The sequence below is a fragment of the Boleophthalmus pectinirostris genome, unplaced genomic scaffold, assembly GCF_026225935.1.
Source record: "Boleophthalmus pectinirostris isolate CB_2022bp ecotype Guang Dong unplaced genomic scaffold, ASM2622593v1 HiC_scaffold_18, whole genome shotgun sequence".
Taxonomy (NCBI): domain Eukaryota; kingdom Metazoa; phylum Chordata; class Actinopteri; order Gobiiformes; family Gobiidae; genus Boleophthalmus; species Boleophthalmus pectinirostris.
This window is the reverse complement of record NW_026571133.1, coordinates 23,471,033-23,495,650: the sequence shown is the minus strand read 5'-3', so window position 1 is coordinate 23,495,650 and position 24,618 is coordinate 23,471,033. Positions and strand designations below refer to the sequence as shown.

Below are 24,618 nucleotides of genomic sequence, written 5' to 3'. Positions count from 1 at the left end.
TAGGATTTCTTGTCCCACGTCATGCATGCCCCGGAGCGCTGTTTTTTTTTTGTGGTGGGAGAGCTGTACGAGTAAATATTTCTGTAGAGGGGCAGGTCGACATTCCCTGCTCTGTGCTTGTAAAAGGCTGAGTCTTCACCGGGACTGAGCGCTGGTGGGGACCGTGGAAGCCGTGACAGTGGGATTTTCCTCCTAAAGCCGCGCAACGCACCGCCAACCTGTTTGGACATGGAGAGTGGCGAGAGGGATGACCGCGGTAGCTCGCCCCAACAAAATACAATATGGAAGCAATTTCAAGCCAAAGCCAAACCGCTGCTCAGCCCCAAACTGGGAACAAGGGATTCGGAGGACAAAAAGGAGCGAGGTATGCGGATGTTCAAAAAGATCAAATGGAAGCAGAGCGCTGCTTTGGACCGGGTGATTTCCTCTTCGCAGCCCGACTTGCTTTTTTCTGACGCGGATCTAGATACCGCTTCAGCCTGCGTTCATCCGTGCCCAAGGCGCCCCTCGAGCAGCCCTAACAAGCCAACTGTGGCACAACTGGTGCACTGCCACCACAAGAGCTCGTCTCTGGGGTCTGCGTGTGTGGATGGACTGGTGGAGCCCCCGAACCAAGAGGGCAGCAGTGCAGCCGAGACACAGGCAGAACCACAGGCACAACTGGAGAAGCAGGATGAAGACGCGCAGGTGAGGCTGGACTACTGCAGGCTTATAACAGCTAGCCCTGTAAACTCTATAGACTGCAGATGTTAAGCATAACATGCGTTTACCGAAACCTATGCTGGATTTTTGTAGCCTTCCTATTACAATCAGCCTACTCCACTCAACAGGGCAACCTACTATCTGTTGAACTTAGGGCAGCGCTATCTTTCCTCATGCCAGAGGTAGCTACTACTGTGGAACATTACAGTGGGCCTGCATGATGAGTCACATTGCACTCCCCGTCTCCTTAAATGTGCCTCTATAGTTTCAGTATTGCCCACATTAAAGATACTACACTGAATCCAACTGACATGTTTTATAGGCAGATGGCGAGGCTGATGGGCTGTGTGATTGGCTAAAGAGATTCTTGGGCGACTAAAGACTTGACCTGTGTGTTATTAATCAAATAAAAGGGTTCATATGCATTAGAAAAAATCCAACCATAGGCTATTTGACACAAGGTGCACAGAAAGAAGAGCTGTACTGCTAAATTCTGTATTTGTATGTAAAAAGGGAGAATAAATACACAACATAATCAAAACAGGTGAGTAAGAACCGTCTTAGTTGATCAAATAAAACTGCAAACCTTTAAAAATCTGTTTAGTTGTATTTATTTGAGTACTCAGTGCATATAGTTTTGATGAATTTAAAATTTTTACTCAAGTTGGTGGGATAACAGGCCTACCTGTTGTAAATATCGGCCTAAATAGTTCTACACTAATCAAGAAGCACTTAGTGAAAGTGAAGTTGAAAAATATGTTAATCAGTACAATTTGCACAAGAAAAACATTTTTCTGAACATTATTTCAAGAAAAGAAAGGTGTTTTCTTATATTTTTATTTGTCAAATAGTAATCTCTGAGTACAGAGTTTTCGCCCAGTGTACATATAGTTGCTAGGCAACAGGATTTCTTGACCTGATGTCTTGATTTCCAAACAGGAAGTAAAATCTTACCTAACTCTAACCCTAAAAAATATATTTTTACTTAAATTTATTTTTATCTGTTAAAAATAGATTTAAAAAAAAAAATAGTATAATCATTTTGACATTATATATTCCAAGTCATCTTGCAACCTCCAGCTCACTGACTACCTCCCAGGAAGTCCCGAAGCCATCTTTTGGAATCACAGCCCTACATGATAGCTGTGCAATCTTAAAAGAAGTATCTCTCACAAGACACATATTAAAAAAAAACATTAAACAAAACAAAACACACACACACACACACACACACACAAAAGCATAACTCTTCTTATGCATGCAAATTAAAATTCTAAGTTCTATAAGTTCTGTTTTGGTGTTGAGCATGGTATTATATCCCATATATTATACAAAAGCTTACAAAAGCACACTTGCTTCCACCATAAATAAGAAAACTACCATCAGTTAACTCATTTTAAACCTCATTTCGTCTTCTTCTATATCTGTCAAACAAGGACATCTGGAATAAAAACAGAAGCCCTCTGCTCTGGGAGATTTTATTAGACCTTATCACCTAGTGTGTCTCTAGTAAGTCTTTTTTTTTTTTTTTTTAAATCAAAATATAAACAGCTCAATAACTTAATTAAACTACTGTGGCCAAAGTGGCCATACCTCCTTGTCAGTGCTTGATATTGTCTGATCTCAGAAGCTAATCAAGGTTGGGCTGTGTTAGTACTTGGATGGGAGACAGCTGGGAACACCAGGTGACACAATAGGCCAGCAGTGGCTGGCTCTAGTTAAGTTCCCAAACTGTGGTGCAGGTCCAGAAAATGTGGGTTTTATAGAGGGATTATCAGACTATATCACTTCATGCTGTGCTGCGCATGTCTCCAGCAGAAAGAGCCGCTGTTCCGTCTGGGGCTGGGCTAGTTGTATCGATCAGGTATTAGTGGATGTCCGGCTGCTGAAGTTTGAGCCGTTTCTTCTCATCATTTATGCACTCACTTGCATTTAACACATACGGTTCATTAAGACGTATCCCACTCACTAATGTTAATTTAGCATTATAGCATATTTTATGACATGGCAATAAACTGTTTTAGTGCACTGACACATAAAAAAATATATAAGATGTTTGGAAACCACTGCTATAGTGGAAGCTGCTGTGTCACTACCCCTACATTGCCTACTGCCTAGTATACATTTGGTGCATGCTTGAGCATTGGTAATGATCAGAGAGGGCCATTTGGCAGCCACTTCTATCATTTACCTACTCCAGGGCAGCTGAGGCTACAATGGTTGCAGACCGAGGCTACACCAAAGTGACCTGAGAACACTTATCATCTGTTGTATCCTCACACTTTTGTATCCCCACAGTCATTAGGTTTACACACTGCAGGATTAGCACTGAACCAACCAGACAATCTTCACAGGCTCCTCCCACTCCTCTCTTGCATCCTTTCCCCTTTTAACCACAGTCTCCTACATATGGCTGCTGAGGGCTGGTTCTCATTAACTACTTTAACTGTGTTTGTGTGGACCTAGTCTTCAGCTTTGTGTTGTGGAGTGGTGTTACCTGTTGTTCCCATAGTTCTTATGTCGTGTTAAATTGTCTTATTCTCAGAACTGTATTCAACCCTGTCTGTATAAACATTACTGAGCTGTTATTGACCCTGGATCGTTTTGTAAGCGAGGCCTCGGTGGCAGAGTCCCATCAAGCTTTGCGTGGCTTGCTCCGCTGTACTTCGGCCGATGAGTCTTTCCTGGTCTCAAGATGTGGACGTCTGCTGTCGGTGAGGCCACTGACTTTATTACCTTTACATCATGCAGGGAAGCCTTGATTACAGTCTTGTCTGCTTTTTATTCGCCTTTGATGGTGGCTGGTGTCAAAATACTAGGATATGTGTAGGCTTGGTAACATTTTGTATCCCCAAGTAAGTAGCCAATTAATATTCATATACTATTAAACTGTATTTGGAAATTGGCTGGATTTCACTTTTAACTTTAACCCTTCAGACATTAACACTTGTCTTTTTGTTCTTGCTGAATTTATTGAAATTCTTGCAGAGATGTAGTGAGCATCTCTTCCAGTTTTCACACTTTTGTGGTTCGTTGAGGGTGTTGTGAATAAAATGTGTCAGTGTGTGCTCTTGTTCTCCTATTGATCGCTGTAGTCTGTCCTATCTACATTATTGATGTTAATGATCTCTTGAGGCTGGAACGTCGTGTTAAAGAGCAATGTGGTGTAGCTGTGAAGAAGACATATGAGTGGTGCTTCTGCTTTACGGCCCATGCGCTGTAACACACTGTAACAAGCCTTCACATAAATATCACATACTGCCAGCTTTTGTTTGTCTGTGTACCAGAGTATGGTAAATCATGCGTTTCCTCTATGTGATAGTACTTGAAATGTGAATGTGTGTTATACAAAGACTATACTATACTATAAGGCTATACTATATACTATAATATACGGAGTAAAAATAGCCTTTACAGATACAGTTGTCATTAATTCCATTGGCCCTTATGACTTTCTTTGATTTAAACTGTCTAAACGTAGCACAGAAGTTAAAGTGCAGTGAACCTATAGTAAGATTGAGTTGATGGTGATAGCAGAGTGACCAGCATTTATGTTACAGGAATAACTGGGCTTCCAAAGTTAATGAGCAGCTTACTGTGGATTAAGTCCTGTGGCACTAAATCAGGAGGCAAAGTACAGGGATGAGAATAGTGTCAGATCATGAGGATCCCGTCACTGTGATGTTTGTGGTAGGTGAGCGTGTTTGCACACATTAAGCTTGATCTGCCAGGCACCACCACCATCCTGTTTCAAAATAGTGTAGGAAAGAGCTATAGATGCCTTTGCCTCACGCCACAATTCATGATGGTGGAGATAATCTGGATGGATTACATTTAATGTGTGTTTCCTGTCTGTTTGTGTTATGTAGACTGGATTTGACATCTGTAGTAATGTTCAACTATCTTTATTGACCATTGATTTTTTAAATGTCTTTGTTTAAATAAAAAAAAACATAGTTACACTGAAAAATCAATACTAGCGTCATTAAACCATCAATCATAACAATACCTGAAGTGGATTTAGTCATTCAAAGAGGGCAGTTATTACACAAATACAGATACATTGGACATCCAAAACACATTATCATTATAATTCCATTATCAAAAGGCATGAAACTGCAATAGCTGATAACATGATGCAAGCTGGAGTGATAGAAAGCATAAACAGTAAATGGAAACAATATCAGCTAAACAGCACTTTGGCGTTTGGGAGGAAGCTATCGTGTAATTTCCTGTTAGTGGTCACTCCTGAGACTTGTTGCATTTCGAATCAGACATTTCAGTGTTAGCTGATAACAGACGCTGATAAAGACACAACAGAGAAGGTGCATTTTTGACTCTTTACCAAAAGCTTGTATTTTTAATTTGTAAGTGACTTATTTGTACATTTATGGATTTGTATCTAATACATTAATTAGATTTTTTTTGTAGTGCTCAGGGTAACTACAATGTGTTCGTTTTTAGGGTGTGTGTGCCCCCAGTGGAGCAGGAGCCGGGGGTACTCAGGATCGAGTGCCCACTACAGGGATGTATAAGCTGGAGGTTGAGCTGAAAAGGGGTCACAACCTGGCCATTCGGGACAGAGGAGGTACATTGTACATTACAACCTGTTTGTTTTCTCTGTTTTTATTGATTTCAGTGATCTAGGGAAACTCAATGTATTCATCTAGGCACCAGTGATCCTTATGTGAAGTTTAAGCTTGGGGGTAAAGAAGTGTTCAAGAGCAAAACAATCCACAAAAATCTGAACCCTGTGTGGGATGAGAAGACAACTTTGATTCTGGATACTTTATCTGAGCCTTTGTATATTAAGGTAAACAAATGTTTGTTTGTTCTTCAAACTATAATGGTAATTGCAGCTTTATATCTTCACTAGGTTTTTGACTATGACTTTGGCCTTCAAGATGATTTCATGGGCTCAGCTTACCTCTACCTGGAATCTCTAGAGCAGCAAAGGTAGGACATGTCCTTGTGTCATGCTTAGGACCGCACTGATCCAATACTGGTACTGAATTGCTGGATAGGGTATGTGATAAATCTATTCACTGGTCATTGTTGGCCTTGAAAGTCTCATAATGTTTGAACTTGTATTTATATGAAGGTATAAATAACATCTAATGCAGGGGTGTCAAACTCAAATTCACAAAATTAAAAACTGGGACTAAGTCGTGGGCCAAACAAAATATTTACTGAAAAATTTCAACAACATCTGTATGTTTTCTCTTCTTTCGAAATATGTAATGTTAAATCTTTTCTTTAATAAAATAAATGTTTAATAATAGTTTTCCTTAAACACTGAATCCAGGACAAGTATAATATAAAATCATAACAAAATTTCCGTCTCTATAGCCTATCTATAACCATCGGACCAGCTCTAATACTTATATGATATGATCTCACGGGCCAAATATAATTATATCGTGAGCCAAATCTGGCCTGAGTTTGACATGTCTAATCTATTGGAGTTTAATTGTTTTGTCTTATGTTAATTTTGCTTTAAGAAAACAAATGCCATTTTCAGTCTCTCTTCTGGTATTGGTTGATACCGAGTATTGGCAGATAGTTAAAGCCACCGTATTGAAATCAGTATCAGAACTGAAAAAGATGGCTCAGTGCATCCCTAGTCATGCTTTTATAAAAGAATCCTGAAAAAACATTAGAAGATGTACCTCAGTTCTGCAGTTTTGAACAGGAAGTCACATGACCTGTTTCTGTTACTTAGCAGTTTTAGATCAATATCGCAATCTACACTGAACAAAATGTAAACCAGTATGAATCTTTCTGCATTATTTTTAATAGTTGACTTGACATACAAACTTGGATTTCCAAAACACAATTGTAATATTACAGATAGTTTAACCTGGAGCAATACCAAGAGTTTTTGGACTTTGACATAAAAATATATTTACATGCTGTTCTGTAGTTACATGACCTGGGTGATTGACACGTCCCTCCCTGTCCACATTTCAGGACAATTCCCATCACACTTCCACTGAAGGATCCGCACCTCCCAGATGAAGACCTGGGCAGCCTGGAGCTCAATGTCACGCTCACACCAAAAGACAGTCCCCTCGAGGAACGCCGGGACTCAACGGTATGTTGTTTTACCCACACATTTTTAGTTCTTTGTACAAAAAAATCTGTAATTGATTAATTTTCACCAGATCAAATAGTACTGTTTTACTTTTATAAAAGGTAGCATGACCGTCTGGGAAACTTTTTTTTTTCTCAACAGCAACTTGAGCTTAGGACATATCGGTGGAAACCCTATGTGAATAAAGTGAGTCTTGTAGAAATGTAATGGAGGACCTTTAAATATTCAATAGTATGTCCATAATAGCATCCTTTGCATCAGCCATACAAATCGATAGATGCTAATATTCTTTATATATGTGACTGAATCACTCATTAAATACATTTTCATTTAACTGGAGCCATATACCCAGAGTTTAGATGCAGCTTCTCAAAATAATGTTTTATTCAGTGTTTAAATAATTTATTTGCAGACTTGTGCTAATTCAGTCTGGAAGAGGAGGCACAGTCACAGCACACGGGGGGGATTTTTATTTTATTACAGTTGCACTATTTTATTGTTATAATGCTTTAGTGTAGAGCTTTGAATAGCATTCATAGAGACCATAAGCTTCCCTCTAGTGGTTATTATAACACATAATAATGGCCTATAATTTTAAGTAAAATTTTGATGTATGTTCAGACAATGCTGCTCAGGAGATCCTGGAAACGGACCACTAAGGTAAAGGATGTTGTAGCCATGCAATGTGCACTCTATCCTCATTTGTTTTGTGGTCAGTGCATGTTATGTCTTTGTATCGATCTGGTCAGTTTTTTTGTGTTTTTTTCTTTATGTACATGCTGTTTATGTTCGTGGTATATGGTGCTGTTCTTCAAATGTGAGCAACAGATCAACAGGTTGTTCAATATTACTTATGTAATTTCTCCCAAAATTATGTCTTCCTAAAACTGTACACAGTTTGACGATTCATAATTACAAGTCAAATAAGCTCTAGAGAGACTGAAATAACAAACAGATATTTATTTTGTTGGGAGATGCTTAAGGATAAGTTTAACTACTTTAACAGATCTGTTATTGCTTTTAAAAAAAAAACAACATCACCCTGTGTTCATATAATTAAGGACAGATACAACCTTGTTCTAAGATATGCATGTTTATGTTTCTTCTGTGTTAACAAGCAGCAGCAGTCCACACGTTTGTCCGAGTTGCACCGTAAATCACAGCTATGGCGTGGGATTGTCAATATTGCTCTAATTGAGGGTCGAAATCTCACTCCCATGGACCCAAATGGACTGAGTGACCCGTACGCCAGGTTCAGACTAGGACATCAGAAGTACAGGAGCAAGGTAAAGTTGGATTATTACTTTATAACAATATGGCTGACAATGCTTAACCTGCTTTTTAATCCGGGAATGTAGACTGTGCCAAAGACTCTGAACCCCCAGTGGAGGGAGCAGTTTGACTTGCATCTGTACGAAGAGACTGGAGAGGTGTTGGAGATCACAGTGTGGGACAGGGACACGGGACGTAGAGATGACTTCATTGGACGGTAAATTATTGAATTCATAGGTTTGTACAGATTTGTTGAGGGAGCATTTTGATGAATCATTATCCATAGTTCACTTAAAGCACATAGTAGAGATTAACTAAGCCTTTATCTCTCTTATAGAAGGAATCATTCAGTGGACATCAAAGTCCAGAGATTATGACCATCATGACACCTTTATGTAGCTGAAATATTATGCAGTGAAAGACAATGATTGAAGTTACTTTGACAAGAAGAGTTAAACTAAGATAGCACTTATTTTCTAAAATGTACGAGCATTTACCAAGTGTTTACCATGATAGGTCTACAATGTCATATTTCACCAAACGAGTTACTTCTTGCCACTGCAGCTAAATCATCCACCTATCATCACATTTATTATGACTGTTTTTTCTTTTCATTGTAGTTGTCAACTAGATTTGTCCACTCTTGCCAAGGAGCAAACTCATCATCTAGAGCTCCCCCTAGAGGAGACTCAGGGGTATGTAGTCCTTTTGGTCACCCTGACTGCCTCAACTCATGTGTCCATCGCTGATCTTTCAGTGACCCCCTTGGACGATCCCCAGGAGCAAAGCGAAATACTCCGACGATATGTAAGGAGCAGTGCACAGTCAATAGAAACACTAGTGAAAGTAGTCATTAATATATTACTCTCCTTCAGAGTGTTCTGAGGTCATTTTCTAAGATGAAAGATGTGGGAATTGTGCAGGTGAAGGTAATGAGGGCTGAAGGTCTCATGGCTGCAGATGTCACTGGTAAATACTGTTTAACACTTGTACAAACTCAGATGGCTATAGTAGCGTATGACACATGTGGTTTCTTTCAGGTAAAAGTGACCCATTCTGTGTTTTGGAGCTGAACAATGACAGATTACAGACACATACTGTTTACAAGAACCTCAACCCAGAGTGGAACAAGGTTTTCACATTGTGAGTGTCTGTAGTCTAGTGAGATCTAGTATTTGATTCAACAAAACATTTATTGGGTTGGTTTCTGTTGTCAGTAACGTAAAAGACATCCACTCAGTGCTGGAGGTCACTGTGTTTGATGAAGACAGAGACAGAAGTGCAGATTTTTTGGGGAAAGTAGCCATCCCATTGTTACGAGTGAGTAAAGCATCATGCATCACTCACTCTGTTGTAGTATGACTGAAATAGCTGAATATTATTTTATAACTGCAGGTACAAAATGGTGAACAAAAGGGGTACGCATTGAAAAACAAACAGTTGACTGGGCCAACCAAAGGCCTTCTTTTTCTGGAGATTGATGTGATTTACAACAAAGTAGGTATCTAATATTTCAAAATAAACATAAGTCATTACTCCATTCAGTGTTATATTTTTCTCAGGTCAAGGCAGCGTTTCGGACAGTAGTACCAGCAGAGCAGAAATACATTGAAGAAGAACAGAAAGTCTCAAAGCAGGTACATTTTGTTTGTGCCTTATAACACAATAACATTCCAAGCTCTTTCTATGTGCAAGTAAAATACAAACAAAAACTCCCACAGAAAGTTTATACAACTAGCTTCATGCATTTTATAGGTACCCTCTTGTTCACTTTTACATTCAGTTTTCAATCTATGGTCCAGTGAAAGAGGACACACACAAAAAATATTTCTTTTCATTTTTTGTTCCTCAGTTGCTGCAGCAGAATTTTAATCGTGCGAAGAGGTGCATCATGGTCCTGTTAAGTTATGGGACTTATATCAACAGCTGTTTTGAATGGGAATCTGCACAGAGAAGCCTCATATCCTTTGTGGTATGCTGGTATGCTATATTGAGATGCATATGTTTATCTTCTGTAAATATCAAATGGCTTGTCCTCTGTCTTGGCAGCTTTTTGTGGTAGTTGTGTGGAACTTTGAGCTGTATATGCTGCCCTTTGCCCTGCTGCTGCTGCTCATTTGGAACTATTTCTTCTCCATGAGCAGGGACTCTTCTGACGCGGTGAGATATAAAACAAATGTGCTTTTGACTCTACTCTACACCATATTACATTCACCTTTTGAAAGATTACCAAACCTACATTAATTGACCAGCTTGAACCAATTAAACTTGTCTTTTGATTTCTATTGCTCTGAGAGTTAGTCTGTGCAATATATAATATATTTAAATCAAAGGTATTTCTTTCAAAATGTTTACAACTATATTGTTGCATTCATAATGACCTTTAATGACATAATGTATATGCTACAGTCAGTAGAAGCCATGTTTGAATGGGAAGATGAAGAGGAAGACAAAGATGACAAAGTATTGTAATACTGTAACTTTAGTCATGTATGCATTTAATATGTCAATCAATAGTGTTCTTTTGTGTGACTTTAGGAATCAGAGCCCAAAGGCTTTATGGATAAACTCTATGCAATTCAGGATGTGTTTATTAGTGTGCAGAATGCTTTAGATGAAGTGGCTTCATTTGGAGAGAGGATAAAAAAGTTGGTATTTTGTGATTTAATCTATGATTATATCTACACTTATGGTCTAACTTTTTTTTGATGCTCCTGTTGTAGCACAATAAACTGGACCGTGCCTTTTCTATCTTGGTTGGCAATTACTGCCTTATGTTTGGCCACAGTTCTTCTCTACCTCATACCGCTGAGATATCTTGTGCTTGCATGGGGTGGGTCTTCTGAATATACCCAACAATGCCACAAAATAATGTTATACTAGTTTTGAAAAGTAATTTTAATTTTTTTCAGGTATAAATAAATTTACAAAGAAGCTTCGGGATCCATACATGATTGACAACAATGAGGTTCTAGACTTCCTTTCCAGAGTGCCCTCAGATGTTCAAGTGGTAGGTCATACACAATAGATGATATGTTTTTTATGTGTTCATGTACATTGTCTTGGTTTATTAGATAATTTTGATGGCAACACATCAGCAAAAGCAATAGTCATAGTCACAATTGTACCCTTTCAAAATCCATAAGCTTGTTTACTTATTCTTCTTCCTACACATAGTTAAAGGTTTGGTTGTATCAAATCCACATGCTGGAAAAATGTATTTAAGAAAAGAACGCTTTTATTATATTGAGACATTTGAAACTGGGGTATCACAACATCTCTGTTACTGTTATGTCCCTAATAAGAGTGGTCAGTTCAAAGAATTATCTGTTGTCTTGGTGAATGTGTTAAGAAAATTATAATTTGCATAACATAGGGATATGTTTGTGCTTAGATGCAGTATCGGGAGCTCAAAGTGGAACCTGGTCAAAGTCCCAACAAACGTAGGAGAACTAATCTCAGCTAACCCACTGCAATTTAAGTAATATTTCTCTTTGGAAACACATCCGAAGAAAAACTACTATAAGCAATTAATATAAGTGTTATGCATGTGGATTATGTGCTAGTGTACTGTTTTGTGTTTTGAGTTGTTTTGTTGAAGGAAGCAAATTTATTTTTTGAAACTTTTTTGAAAAAAATAATACCAAAAGAAATTTTATGGTTTTGAATACATTTATTTTCTTACAGTTCTATTATGCAACGCATGTGTATCTGTTACAAAGCATGCCTGTACAAAGGTGTGTAAATGTTGCATGGGATTTTTTGTATCCCAAAAAGTTTCTGTTCTATCACTCTTACATCCTTTTGCATGTAGGTGGTGTTTCTGCAGCAAAAAGTATACTCTCACTGTATAGACCAAAAGACACTGTTTTCTATGGACCATCTTTTCCTTTATATGTTCATGATGGACATGTTTTTATATGCTGTTTTTATTAATCAGAGTTTATTTAACCATGATAGTCCCACTGAGATAAAGAATCTCTTTCTCAGGGGACCCTCTTACCTGTTTTAGCTGTCTACCCAATGTCATTAGCCTGTATTTGCACATATATCTCACCATTAAATCCACCATGCTGGAACATACCTTGTTATTACCACATCACTAACAGATCTCTTCTATATTTATATTTGTCTGTTACTGCTTTCTTACAGAGGTGAAACAGAAAAAAAATTGTATATCTTTGGGTAAACCCTTGCCCCCAGTCTCAGTGTTGTGAATGGACTGTGTGTATGGATAAACAATGGGATATGTCTTGCACATGTAGATATTTTCAGTCTTCCAAGTCAAAGCAATCCAGTCAAGGTTGAACTTAACTTGGCTTGTGTTTGAAAAAAAAGTATCAATTTACTGAATAGAATTTATAAAAGAATATGGGCCTTTTGCTGTCAATTTTACATCACTGTTAAACACACACTACACATTTTATAATTTTAAGGTCACTCTCTTTACTTTTTTCTTGTTGTTGATTGCACAAGTTCCGTTTTCTCTCTCTGTCATAACAATGAATCTAATAAAGTTTAAGTTTCAATTATCAACTGTGTAAAGTAAAAGTGTAAATGAGTATATGGCCAGCAGGGGGACCTCGTCTCCAAACTCTTTACTACTCCAGTGCATGTGCTTTTTTTATAGACTTTATAGACAACGTTTTACTCAAGTCACTAATATCAAGCCTCTAATTTGTTTAAGGGTATGGCATAAAATGTCGTAGTGGAAACCATGGTATGTTCAAGGACTGCTTCACACGTTGGCCTTTGGATTGTGAATTAATTTTTAGTCTTATCACCTCATGAACAAACACACCAGAGCTTATTGTATCTCCTTTGCTGCATAAGGTCAAGACCAATTCTCAGCAGCTAATCTCACTCTTCTGGCCCATTCAAAGAAAGACTCCGAAGTGTTTACTGTGTCTCAGTTTAAGCCATATATTGTGTCACACTTGACTGTATTGAAGCCTGTGGAGCTAACTTCTAGTGAGAGAAGTGGATCACTGGACAAGCACTAAAACAATATTTGAGCTAATTTCTCAGATCATTTCACTCTTAAATAGTTTGCCAGGGTGTTCTGCCATGAGAAGCATGTCAAGTGTTGTCACTTATTTACTATTCTACATTTGTTGGATGGTAGAATAATACATTTTGTATTCTGAGCAAACAGTGGGTTATAGCTTAATATTTACACAGTAAATATTAACAAAATAACAAGGTAGGGCAAAACATTGCCTTCTTTTTCTATTATTTGTTATTTAACCAGGCAGGTCCTGCTGAGATTTGGAATCTTATTTCCAGAGGAGTCCTGAGCCCAGAGTAAACCCATTGTGTATGAAAGTTGTGCAGAACATTCTTGCTGCGAGGTGAGGTTCTTCCTCATACAGTCATGGATTGGATGCCTTCCATTGTAAAATATCCCTGTAACATTAATTTCTCTGTAGACAGTGTATTCTCAAGCCCATATCGGACTATTTATTTTAAATAACTACTGAAATAATGATTTTGTGTTCCAAACTAACATTTGAGCTCAATTTCATAACAGATTATTAAGCATATTAAATTTTAAAATAAATAAATAATTATTTTACAGATAGCCATGGATTAAAAAAAAAAATGTATTGATCGTAAAATGGCAGTGGTTACCTTAATTGGTCAAAATAATGTTCAAAACATTGCTGACCTCAAAAATCATATGAATTTTCTAAGCAATTACTGCATCAAACATGGACAGTTGTGGAGAAAGTAGAAATTTTTACTACACAACATTTTAACTGGATTTAAAAGTAAAAAAAAATTAAAATTAAAAATTAAAAAAATCCATGGTGTCATCCTGACCAAAGGATGACACCAAGTCTTGACTCTGAGCAAACAAAAATAAATACATAAACTTCACAAGAAAAATGTAATTAAATTAAATTGATTTGCATTGGACGAAAATCAGCACAATTATAAATTAATTTAACTACATTTAACACTTTTAAATACTTTAATTCTTAAAGTACATTTTAAGTAAACAGATACTTAAATATTTTTACTTAAGATGATTTTATTATACTTTTACTTGAGTAGTCAAATTTTTAGCTATCTGTACTTTTACTTAGTAACAAAAGTACTTTGTCCACAGCTGAACATGGAGAAACCTAAATCTAAATTCTAAAAGAATAAATGCGGACTGACAAAGCTGAGAATATTCCCATATTTTCCCCTGTCAAAGGCATTTTATTTTGAGAAATTACACTATGCAGCAGAGGTTAAGGCATTGAGATACCACTTCACTGAGTTTCATTCAACAAAAGTTAAAGTTAAGATTACAAACATTTTCTATGTAGCAGATTACAGGTTGGCAACATGTTTTGTCATATGTTTGTAAATTAACCCAAGGCTAACTCTGGTACAGGGCATCAAATGTCAACATTTATGTTCTATTTGTACATAAAATAAGTAAATTCTACCTAAATAAATAAATAAATATGAAGGATACATCCCCTCCCCCAGATATAATAATTTAATAATAAGTTAATAATTTAATGACCTACATTAATATTTATCACTGTAAAACAGGACATTAAAAGATAAAATAGACAGTGTTTAGAGAATTGCTTTAATTCAAATTAGGCACATAGGTGATCAGGTAAAAGGCAGTAATGTAGATAGCACCTAGTGGTCATATGTGAGAATACAACGGTGTTAAAGACAACATTTTCTATTGTTGTTGTTGTTGTTTTTTTTTGTTTGTTTGTTTTGTTTTTTCAGGTTTTTTAGAAGGATATCACATCTGCCCCTTCAGGATAACATTTCACCATAGCAAGCAGAGGAATTTTATTTAGACCCATATGTTTCTATATTTGAAAAATGGCCATGTGACATTTTTGAACCCTATGATTTCAAAACTAAATGTTTTGAATAATCAAGTCATTTAAGAGTAGTAGGCAGAGCTACGGATTATGTGATTTTTTTCTTTTTTCTGAGCACTCAAAGATGGAATACAGGACGATGTGGGATTACTGAGACATACTTGAGTCAATTGAAATAATGATGAGAGAACATCATTATAATATGGAAAGCTCATTACACAATGTCCCCTTTCAAAACAGCATTTGGGAAGAAAACGGTGTAATAATGTAGGCCTATCCGTTCCGGGTTTTTTTTTAAGATATGGGCACAAATGCTTATTATCTGACAAAATGAAATTATACAATGAATGCTACAAGAGCATATGGAAGTAAAGTTGAATCCTATAATTTAAGCATTTAAGAACACGCAAAAGCAAATAAAAATCTTCCCATGATCCTTCACACACAGTAACTACGTGAGTGAGTGAATAGTGATGTGCAGTGGAGTAGGGGCTGAGCTTGAGGCCGGCCGGTCCACGCGTGCGCAGTTAGGTGCTCGTGTTTTTTTAAAAGGAGAGCTTTACAGTTACACGGGGCAGTATACTCCCTGACACGGAGGAGAGGGGCTGTAAGAGGAAACATAGGTCCACATAGAGAGAAGCAGTCAGCGGATCCAGATGAGCGCTGACACAAACTACACTGCGGGCTCCGGGCCGGACCCCCTGATCATCCTCCTTTGACTCTCTCAGCTTTTCATACAGGCCTATCGCCATGGTGCTTGGCAAGGTCCGCGCTCTGGCCATCTACTTCGACACTCTGAATGAGCACAACCTGCCAGCCTACTCCGGCGGGGACCTAGTGTCAGGGCGCGTGGTCGTGGAGGTCACGGGTGATGTCCGGGTAAAGAGTTTGGACATCACGGCCAGAGGAGTGGCTAAGGTGCGATGGACTGAGTCTCGCAATGCGGGAGCCAACACGGCGTATACTCAGAACTACACGGAGGAAGTGGAATACTTGCATCACTATGACACCTTGATCGGAGAGGATCGAGGTAAGCAGCAGAACACAGCCTGCTCAAAGTTTTACTGAAGCTGCAGATGCTGCAGTCGTGGCAACAGCAAACAAAACAGCAAGGGGGTTGATGGGGCATGCGATTTACATTATTTAGCATCCAACAAATATTCTGCATTCTGCTCCCATAGCTTTATTTGAGTAGGCCTATGCCTTTTCTGACAGAACGGTGAAATATACATAGCCATAGCTCTATTAAAGAAGGCTCGCATGGCATAAGCCAAGATGATATTCCCCTTACAAAAGTCCTAAATCTTTATAAGGGTTAGAATTGATAGCAAGTTCTTGATCATATAGAGTTGGCCTATACAGTAGACATACAGGTCCTCATCAATCTAACTATTCTATAACGTGCCCCAGGATACCGAGCTGTTAAGTGGTGCTGATGCAACAGCTGATATGAGATGCCCCGCATCAGACTTACAAAGGCCATATAGGCTCTCTTAATATTTATTAACATTGCTTTAATTTGATCCCTACTATTCGGCCTACCTTGTCTAACATGTGTTACTTCTCTTATCTCCACTGCACATCCAGCATCCGTCTGTCTGGGCTGTAACTAGGATTAATCATTCTATATATCGGACTTTTAAGACATGAAAGTGTGTTTTAAGATTGTGTTTGGTAAACACATTCAGCAGCAACGAACTCAAGTCATTTCCCCAGTTTACATCTTAAACAGTGCTGTTCAGGCAACTCCCTTTGTTAGAAGCGGTTCAAACCTGTTCAGAAAGTGCCAGAGAGGAGGAGGGAGGGGGAGGACCACACTGCTCATTCACTGTGTATTAGCAGAGCGTTATGTAGCCTATGAGCGAGTCTCAGTCTCAGTTGTCTAACTCTGAAACCACTTCCTACCTGGACCACATCTGTAAAGCACAATCAAATAGCTCAGTTAACAAGCAAATAGTAGAGAAAGGGCCAGATCTCTCATTTAGTAAATTCAGATTTTGAAACTGTATAGGCCTAGGTGAGATGTGTGTTTAATTTTCAAAAGCCAACAGCAAAATGTTAAGTAATCTATTCTAGACCGACTAGGTTACATAGTCTACACTATAAACCATACAATGTGAAGCCACAAACGTCTGTGATCAAGTTGTGGGCTGGGCATCAGTTTACTGTGTAGCCTAGTGTTATTGGTGAGCAGCGCTTTGGGGTGCGCAGTTCTGGTAAACACAGGGTGTAGCAGGTGTTTTGTGACATCCTCGCCTGACTCAAGTGATGATTTGCGTGCGAGTCTCGTACCTGCCTTCTCGCTGGTCCCACTACACCCCCCAGTCCAGGACCTCACGCCTCCCACCACATGGCCTGGCTAAAGTGGGCAGGGGCTGGCCGAGCTACGCCAATAGGAAGACGAGCTGATTTTTGTGCTGCGTCTCTTCCAATGAGAGGCTGAGTTGTGATGCGTGCGTCGGAGTTTCCAGCCAAAGGAAGCTGCTCAGTCTGGTTCATACCGGTCTGCTCCTGCTCGCCTCCGGTGACTTGTCAAACGCGCGCTCACGCGCACGCTTTAAGACTTACATACACACAAAAGGCATAACCATTTTGATACACATCTCTTGTCGGCCTTTAGTTCATTGCTGACAGAGGCAAACAGTTCAAACGGTAGGCTTAATAGTGGTCAGGCTACTTTTAATTTGGTCGGAGCGAAATGTTATATAAACCTACATTTTATACATTTTTATAGCCTGTAGACATCTTAACAGCCAATCAACCAAACAACAAAAATGTGGGAAATGGCTAGAAGTGTTTTTTTTTTTTTTTGTTGGTTTTTGTTTTTCCCATAGGGTGTTGAATGTTGATAAGGTATATTTATTATGAATATCAAACTATGTAACTCTCTGTCTATTCATTTATTAATCTATTAGACCCACAGTTATGGCATAAATATTCAAATTTTGGAATTGCCATTGATTTTTGTTTTGTTTTGTTTGTTTTTTAACTTGTTTTATTTTATTTTACTTTGCAATTGCTTTGCTTTAATACTCTAAACATAGCTATTGTGATAATGTGGTTTTGAAATATAAATGTTTACATGTTTTACTTTATGGAAAAGCATTGCACAGTGTACTCTGTTGTGTGCATGATTATACTTACATAACTGGAAAGATTGACAATAATATCATTTTGACCCTGTGATACAAAGTTCTGACATCACAACATTTGTCAACAGAGTATCAATTATTTTTGTAATTTGTTTTTTAATTTTCTAATTAAAACTTTCCATTTTCCACAAAATAATTTGTGATGGTTTTCTTGTCGATGTCACTGTGTTCTCAGTAAATGGGTTCAAAGCAGGGGATGTGTGCTAGATGTGTACACTGTTGTGGTTAAAATATAATATTGCCATTTCAGATGCAGATTGTCCCGAGGAAGGCCTGACTGTTCTACACCCTGGATTGCATGAGTTTGCATTCAGCTTCAATCTGCCTCAAATGTAAATATATGCTCAATAGCAGTTGTGTAGTTAGCAATGCATGTCAGAGCATTGACACAGCCGCAGACCACCCACGTCCTCATACTGTTCCTCCCCACCCTTCCTCCCTGACTTTAGGGCCTTGGCCACTTCCTTTGAAGGGAAGCATGGTAGCGTGAAGTACTGGGTGAAAGCCGAACTGCACCGGCCATGGCTGCTCCCTGTCAAAGCCAAGAAAGAGTTCATTGTGTTCGAGCACATAGACATCAACACTCCCCTGCTGCTGGTAGGCAGACTGCACTGATGACTTTATTTTAGGAATGCCAGGATTTAAACTGATGATTGTGTGTGTGTGCAGGCTCCACAGGCAGGTACCAAGGAGAAGACGCTGTGCTGCTGGTTCTGTGCGTCAGGACCCATTTCTCTCAGTGCTAAGATAGAGAGAAAAGGCTACACACCAGGTACAGGTCACACTCACCAGCTTGCACTCCTCTCTAGAACTTCCTCACTACTCACACCTCTCCATCTCCTCCCTCTCAGTCTGTCAGACTGATATCTTCTCCCCTTTCTCAAAGGTGAGTCCATCCAAATCTTTGCCGAGGTGGAGAACTGCTCATCCCGGGTTGTGGTTCCAAAAGCAGCGCTCTATCAGACGCAGACATTTTATGCCAAGGGCAAGGGCAAAGAAATTCAGCAATTGGTGTCCAATCTGCGAGGAGATCCTCTACCTCAGGGCAAGAGCCAGAGCTGGGAAGGGAAAATGCTTAAGATCCCTCCTGTGTCCCCCTCCATCCTGGATTGTCCCATCATCAAAGTGGAGTATGTACTCATGGTGAGTGTGAAAAAGGCAAATATTCTAACTTGTTTATTTAGTAGTTTTGCACTGGAACCTTTTGGATCAGTCTGTCAGTTTTCTGTTTCAGAATGCTGCTGGTTTAGCACAAACTAATCTTACCTGTCCTGCAGGTGTATGTGGATATTCCCGGGGGGCTAAATTTATCACTGTCATTACCATTGGTGATTGGGACCATACCTCTTTATGCCTCTGCTTCACGAACATCCAGCATCAGCAGCAATTGCAGTGCTATGAGCTGGCTGGGACTAGTGGACCCTCCTGAGGGTATGTAAACACGTGTCTCACTGTCTCTCTGTACTGTAAGAACATGTTTAACTGTTCGGTAATACTTTGGCAGCTCCTCCAAGTTACAGCGATCTGGCCATATCAGAGTCTCACAGGAGGGACTGGCTGCGTGGCTGTGATAGGAATGACTCAGAGGGAGAGGACCATGGCTCTGTACTCACTTACATCACAGAGTTCAGATATCTGCCCCCACCACTCTACTCTGAGGTACAGTACACACCCTCATGTACATATATGTAGACACAGACTGAGTAAACAGGTTTTACTCTCAAAATAGAAAAAGACATGTTACATATTAAGACATCAAGTGAAAAGCAATCAATACAGTATCTGCAAGTGAATGTTCAAATAGTTTATTGTAAATATATGCATATACTCCGCCAGGAAGAGTACCACATTGGGTGTATGCTGAATGTAATCTTTGAAACATTATATGAGTTGCATTTATACCCAAGGAGATCTTTTTAGGATGTGTTGGGCAATAGGTCAGCTATAGAGTTTGCCCTTTACTAAGTTAAGTGTGAAGGAGAAAGAAAAACATGGTTAGTGAGAATAACTCTGGGCTAATTTGTGATTAAGGTGGATCCGTACCCTGCTCCAGTGGAGGAATGTGGAGGATCTGATGTGAGGAGGCCTGATACATGCCCATCCCGCTGACAGTGGAGGAGAAAAATGCTTTTATACAAACTGTTGATCACATATCACCGTAAATATGACTGCACCCTCCCTGTGCCAGGACAGTCAAAGTGAGTATTTGGTGACCATTGATGTACGGACCAGGGATTTGAAGCCACACTGGATCCTCTCCATCCGTCCTCTGACATCACTAGGACAAGGTGCCCAGTGGTGGGACGTCTGCCTTACAATGAGATTTGCACATACCGTAATTACTGTTTTCTGTGGATGTTTTATTCAGCTTTATATGCTAGACTGTTCACAAATATTTTACTACTTTTAAATCATAGTGGCACATTCACAGTGGGCTACACGTTTTCTATGCCCATATGTTGGAGACGCTGGTAATAATTTTAGGATGATACCAAATCTTTCTTTGAACAAACAGCAGTGTAAAGCAGCAGAAACAGGCCTCATGAGATTAATGCTTAATCATTGTTTTCCATTAATGACCATCTTAAGCACTTAAAGAGTATCTTTAAGTGTTGCTTGGGGAACAGTGTTGACAAGGTCTAGAGAAAGCACAACTCCAGCCAACCGCAGGAACCAAAACTGAGTAGGGCTTTAGGGCTGGACTGTAGGCAAAGAAATTAAAAATCAAAGAGCTTTGTGCTTTATAAGATTATATCAAAGCATAAAATATAATGTTTACAGATAAATATATCAAATTGAATGAATATAAAACATTTTAACAAGACTTCCTAGTACTTCACAATACCAAGTGCAATATATTTTTGTATGTGATTTTTTGCACTAGTTTTTTCTTATACCTTTTTGCTGTTTCTTCCATTTTGTGAATTATATTATTGTTATCATGATCAATTTTTTATAAATAAAGGTTTATTTTATAAAGTAAATCATGTGTGTGGACACGTTTCTTCCTCTATGCATCTTTTTGTGACGTCTGCCTATAATTTGTGTCTGAGCTGTAGCAGACTCAGACAGATGTAGGACAGTGCTCACATGAGCAACTGACCTAATTCCTCCAGTAGACTATGAAGTGTCAAACAAATTGGACTAATTCTTTCATAATTTACTGAAACGTTTTGTTCAAGCAGCATCCCTCTTCTGTCCGCATAACCTCTAATGACTGCAAATGAAACAATGTTGTATATCTATGTTTGTAGATTAAACTGGGCTCTGGGAAAGATGGGTCCAAATAATCCTAATGAAATACAATCATATATAATACTAGCTACAGATAACTGCTGACCAGAATCAAGTGGCAACCCAGTGGTGCTCAAAGTCATCAACCTAACTAAAATGTGTGCACCTTGATTGACTTGTTTTTGTGCATGCCTAATGTAACATGCACTGTACAAGCAACTATAATAACTGTGTTCACTACGATATATCTTCCACTGGGGCCTTGGCAAAAACATTTTAGGGAAATAGCCTGTTTTAAGATTAATTAGAGCATGTTGACAACTTCAGTGTGTTGTTCGCCTGGTTACGACTTCAGTACACTTGGTCTCCCAGGGCAGTGAGCACACAACACTGACAAAGGCAAGGCGAGTCCCACATACACAAGAGATGAGAGAGGTCACATGGATAATGTTTTGGCTTCTACTATACAGGCTGCTTCTGTCTGACTGATAAACAGAAACTGGTTTGAGCTGGATTAAGAATGCTACAACAGACAGTGCAAAGCACATAACAGGCGATGGATATTCGGTCAGACCATCTCTTATATGAAACTATGACTGCTGGTTAACCATTGTTAAAATATTTATTAAATATTCAAATAACATTCTGTAGCTTGAGTAAATACAACTGACTAAGTAAGTTGTAATGAAAGTAGTAAATGATATAATTAGCGCTTTGGGAGTCTTGAAAGGCGCTATATAAATGCAATGATTAATTAATAATAATTAATTAATTAATAATTAAACATGTGCAACATTATTAGTGGGGGAAATGGCCAATCGTGTATATGATACTACTTGTGGGCTACTTGGATAATTTACAAGAATAGGCTATAGATAAAGCTGGGGTCATGTGTGTCAGCAACTGCACATATAAATACATTTAAGATTCACAAGCTATAGTGAATGTTGAATAAGTTGTTTGTATGCGTTGTTTTGTCTAGTGTCTAATCTTTAAGGCATGCTTGTTCGGTCTGAGCCTCCAGCCGCTTCATGTGTCAAGCCCTTCGCCCTTTATCCAGGCGTCCTGCTCATCTGCACCAGGCTCGCCAACAATCTGTGGACATTACCCTCGCTACAAAAATATACAGGCATATCTTCCATTCGCCAACGAAGACTTAAAGAATAGCTGGGCAAATGGTAGTAGTAGTGTTAGTAGTAGTAGTAGTAACAACGGCACTTTATTCAAATTAGACGTAATCCCGTGGAACCGTGTTGGAATCTACTGTCTGGTTCTATGATCAGTGCATCAGAGCTGTGCAAACGTATATACGGTCATGTGTGCAAGGCAAGCGGGGATGTGGCGAAGTGAAGTGTGCGGGAGACCCCTTGTGGATGTTTTTGGAATAGCTATGTGAAATGTGAAGTCATTTGCTGTTCGACAGTTTTGGTCAAATCTAATCTGACTATTGATTCACTCCTTCTAAAAGTACTCTATGTACAACTCTTATTACTTCCTAATTTGTTTGATAGCTATAAGTGAAAACATCAAAACAACAGCCCAGGAACCAAGCATAAATTCTTACACAATAATTACACGGTCAGTTCTATGGATTCGACACATTTTTGGCAGGGAAAAGCTTAAACTAAAGTTAATAGGCCAAGTAACAGTAATCTAAATCAATTGTAGTTACATTACTGCGTTACAAACAAATTAATCTACTACTACTTTTTAATTAGTTACTGCCCAACACTGCTGTTGGATTCTCCTTTTGGAAATAGAAATATCGACAGTATTTGCATTATGGCTATTCTGCAAGCTAAATCTAGGGTTTTAAGGCACAGCCTTTTTAGACAAATAATTAGAAGAAAAATGACAGACCCACCAAATTATTTGTAACAGAGCCGGTATATTTTTTCTGCAAATACAAATACATACACGTGAATGACGAAATTGCTGTACATGATTTTTGAGTGAGTGACAAGGTGCATTTTTTTCCAAGAAACATTGTCTCCAGGTGGCGACAAAGTCCAGCTTATGCCGCTAACAAACGCTTATCTTTATATATTTTTTTTGTATAAACTAATCGTTTTTAGAAGCACTACAGAGCATACAACATTCACTGTCCGCAAAAATATAATCAAATAAAACTTAAATTAAACAGAATAAATTTGGAGATACATAAATACATTAGGGCATTTGAGGTACGTGTGTACAGGTAAAGTCCAGCTATGATCAAATAGACTATAAAGATTCCCAATCCTATCTTCAGTTAGTCATCAAACCCATCGGAGCTCCTGAGCTCTGCTCGCTTCACCTGGAAGAGCTCTACAGTGAACACAAATTAACTGAAAAAAAAAAACAAAAAACACTGTCAGCTTATAACAGCCAAACTACAGCTGCAGGCATCTGAGTCAGGGATCTAGTCTTAGATAAACTCTACAGACAGCCAACTGTGGCCAGGGGTTATAAATCTAAATATACAGTTTTAAAACCAAAATATTCAAATGTGAGCAACCCCCAGCAACGTCATGTCTCAGAAAAAACAAACATACATCCTCATCAAAGATGGTTGGTACAAGTGGCCGGTGTCGGACCCAGAGTCATACAAGGCACAGAATAATTATATTGTTTGTGTTTTATGAGAAATAGCTTTCTGCATTATTTGTAAATGAAATTAGTGCCAGGTGCCCTTTGAACGTAACTGTCATTCTATAAAAATGTAACTACAGCTGTTTATTGAGTACTGCATACTTATTTTTAATTTTTAAATAGATTTTTTCATTGATCTTTCAAATGAAAACCTTTTTTTTTTCAAAGAAATTTCCTAATGTGAGCTAAGAAATTAATTTCCCTGAACATTTTATATAAAAAATATGTGCACCTCCTAGTCCCATCATAATATTTATATTAACCGCTGTACACATCAAACTATTCATTTGCAAATAATAGAAATAATAACACAAAAGTTGTCTGGTATGGCTTTTGGAGTGCATCCTCACTCTGCTAAATCATGCAAAGCTATCAGTATCTATAAATCTGTGAGTCCATCTGAAACAGCTATTTAATCTCACTTTGCTTACATGGCCCTGAAGGTAACACTTTACTGTTAAACCATCTTCACATGATTTTTTAAAAATCTATTTTGAGCAACATACTAACAAAACGTTCTTTTATATTAAAACTTCTTGCACCATGCCCAACCTTCGAGTCCAGTCCATCTTTCTTTTTGTCATTCTATTACTTACTCTTTCTTTCTTTCTTATGTTTCAGCCTCAAAAATCTTTTCTAACAAAATCACTTTTACCAATGTATTTGCACAAAAGTACAAAATACACAACTG

The 24,618-nt window shown here is 38.4% G+C and overlaps 2 protein-coding genes across 18 annotated transcripts; both read left to right on the top strand.

The window, feature by feature from the left end:
- The first annotated feature begins 77 nt into the window (after nucleotides 1-77).
- On the top strand, nucleotides 78-12,151 carry mctp1b (multiple C2 domains, transmembrane 1b). Of its 17 annotated transcripts, none has more exons than XR_008632159.1 (22): nucleotides 79-687; nucleotides 5,167-5,290; nucleotides 5,373-5,515; nucleotides 5,579-5,658; nucleotides 6,673-6,796; nucleotides 6,938-6,982; nucleotides 7,418-7,456; nucleotides 7,915-8,082; nucleotides 8,155-8,285; nucleotides 8,689-8,875; nucleotides 8,944-9,037; nucleotides 9,109-9,211; nucleotides 9,286-9,388; nucleotides 9,464-9,565; nucleotides 9,631-9,705; nucleotides 9,921-10,040; nucleotides 10,118-10,228; nucleotides 10,478-10,531; nucleotides 10,607-10,716; nucleotides 10,792-10,901; nucleotides 11,004-11,078; nucleotides 11,463-12,151. XR_008632159.1 is itself a non-coding variant. In XM_055153370.1 (22 exons), the coding sequence occupies exons 1-22, from the start codon at nucleotides 229-231 to the stop codon at nucleotides 11,532-11,534; spliced, it is 2,646 nt and encodes an 881-aa protein (XP_055009345.1). In that variant the 5' UTR covers nucleotides 81-228; the 3' UTR covers nucleotides 11,535-12,151. The 17 variants fall into 17 exon arrangements, 14 of the variants coding, with proteins under 14 accessions (XP_055009345.1, XP_055009344.1, XP_020782206.1 ...); XM_055153370.1 differs by having other exon boundaries at nucleotides 81-687; nucleotides 7,921-8,082; nucleotides 10,981-11,078; XM_055153369.1 differs by having other exon boundaries at nucleotides 81-687; nucleotides 7,918-8,082; nucleotides 10,981-11,078.
- A 3,327-nt stretch (nucleotides 12,152-15,478) lies between these two features.
- On the top strand, nucleotides 15,479-21,046 carry LOC110161704 (arrestin domain-containing protein 3-like). The gene is made up of 8 exons (XM_020926512.2): nucleotides 15,479-15,940; nucleotides 18,313-18,394; nucleotides 18,512-18,659; nucleotides 18,732-18,834; nucleotides 18,949-19,205; nucleotides 19,340-19,493; nucleotides 19,567-19,721; nucleotides 20,094-21,046. Exons 1-8 carry the CDS (start codon nucleotides 15,661-15,663, stop codon nucleotides 20,169-20,171), a joined length of 1,257 nt encoding a protein of 418 aa, XP_020782171.1. The 5' UTR covers nucleotides 15,479-15,660; the 3' UTR covers nucleotides 20,172-21,046.
- Nucleotides 21,047-24,618: the final 3,572 nt, after the last annotated feature.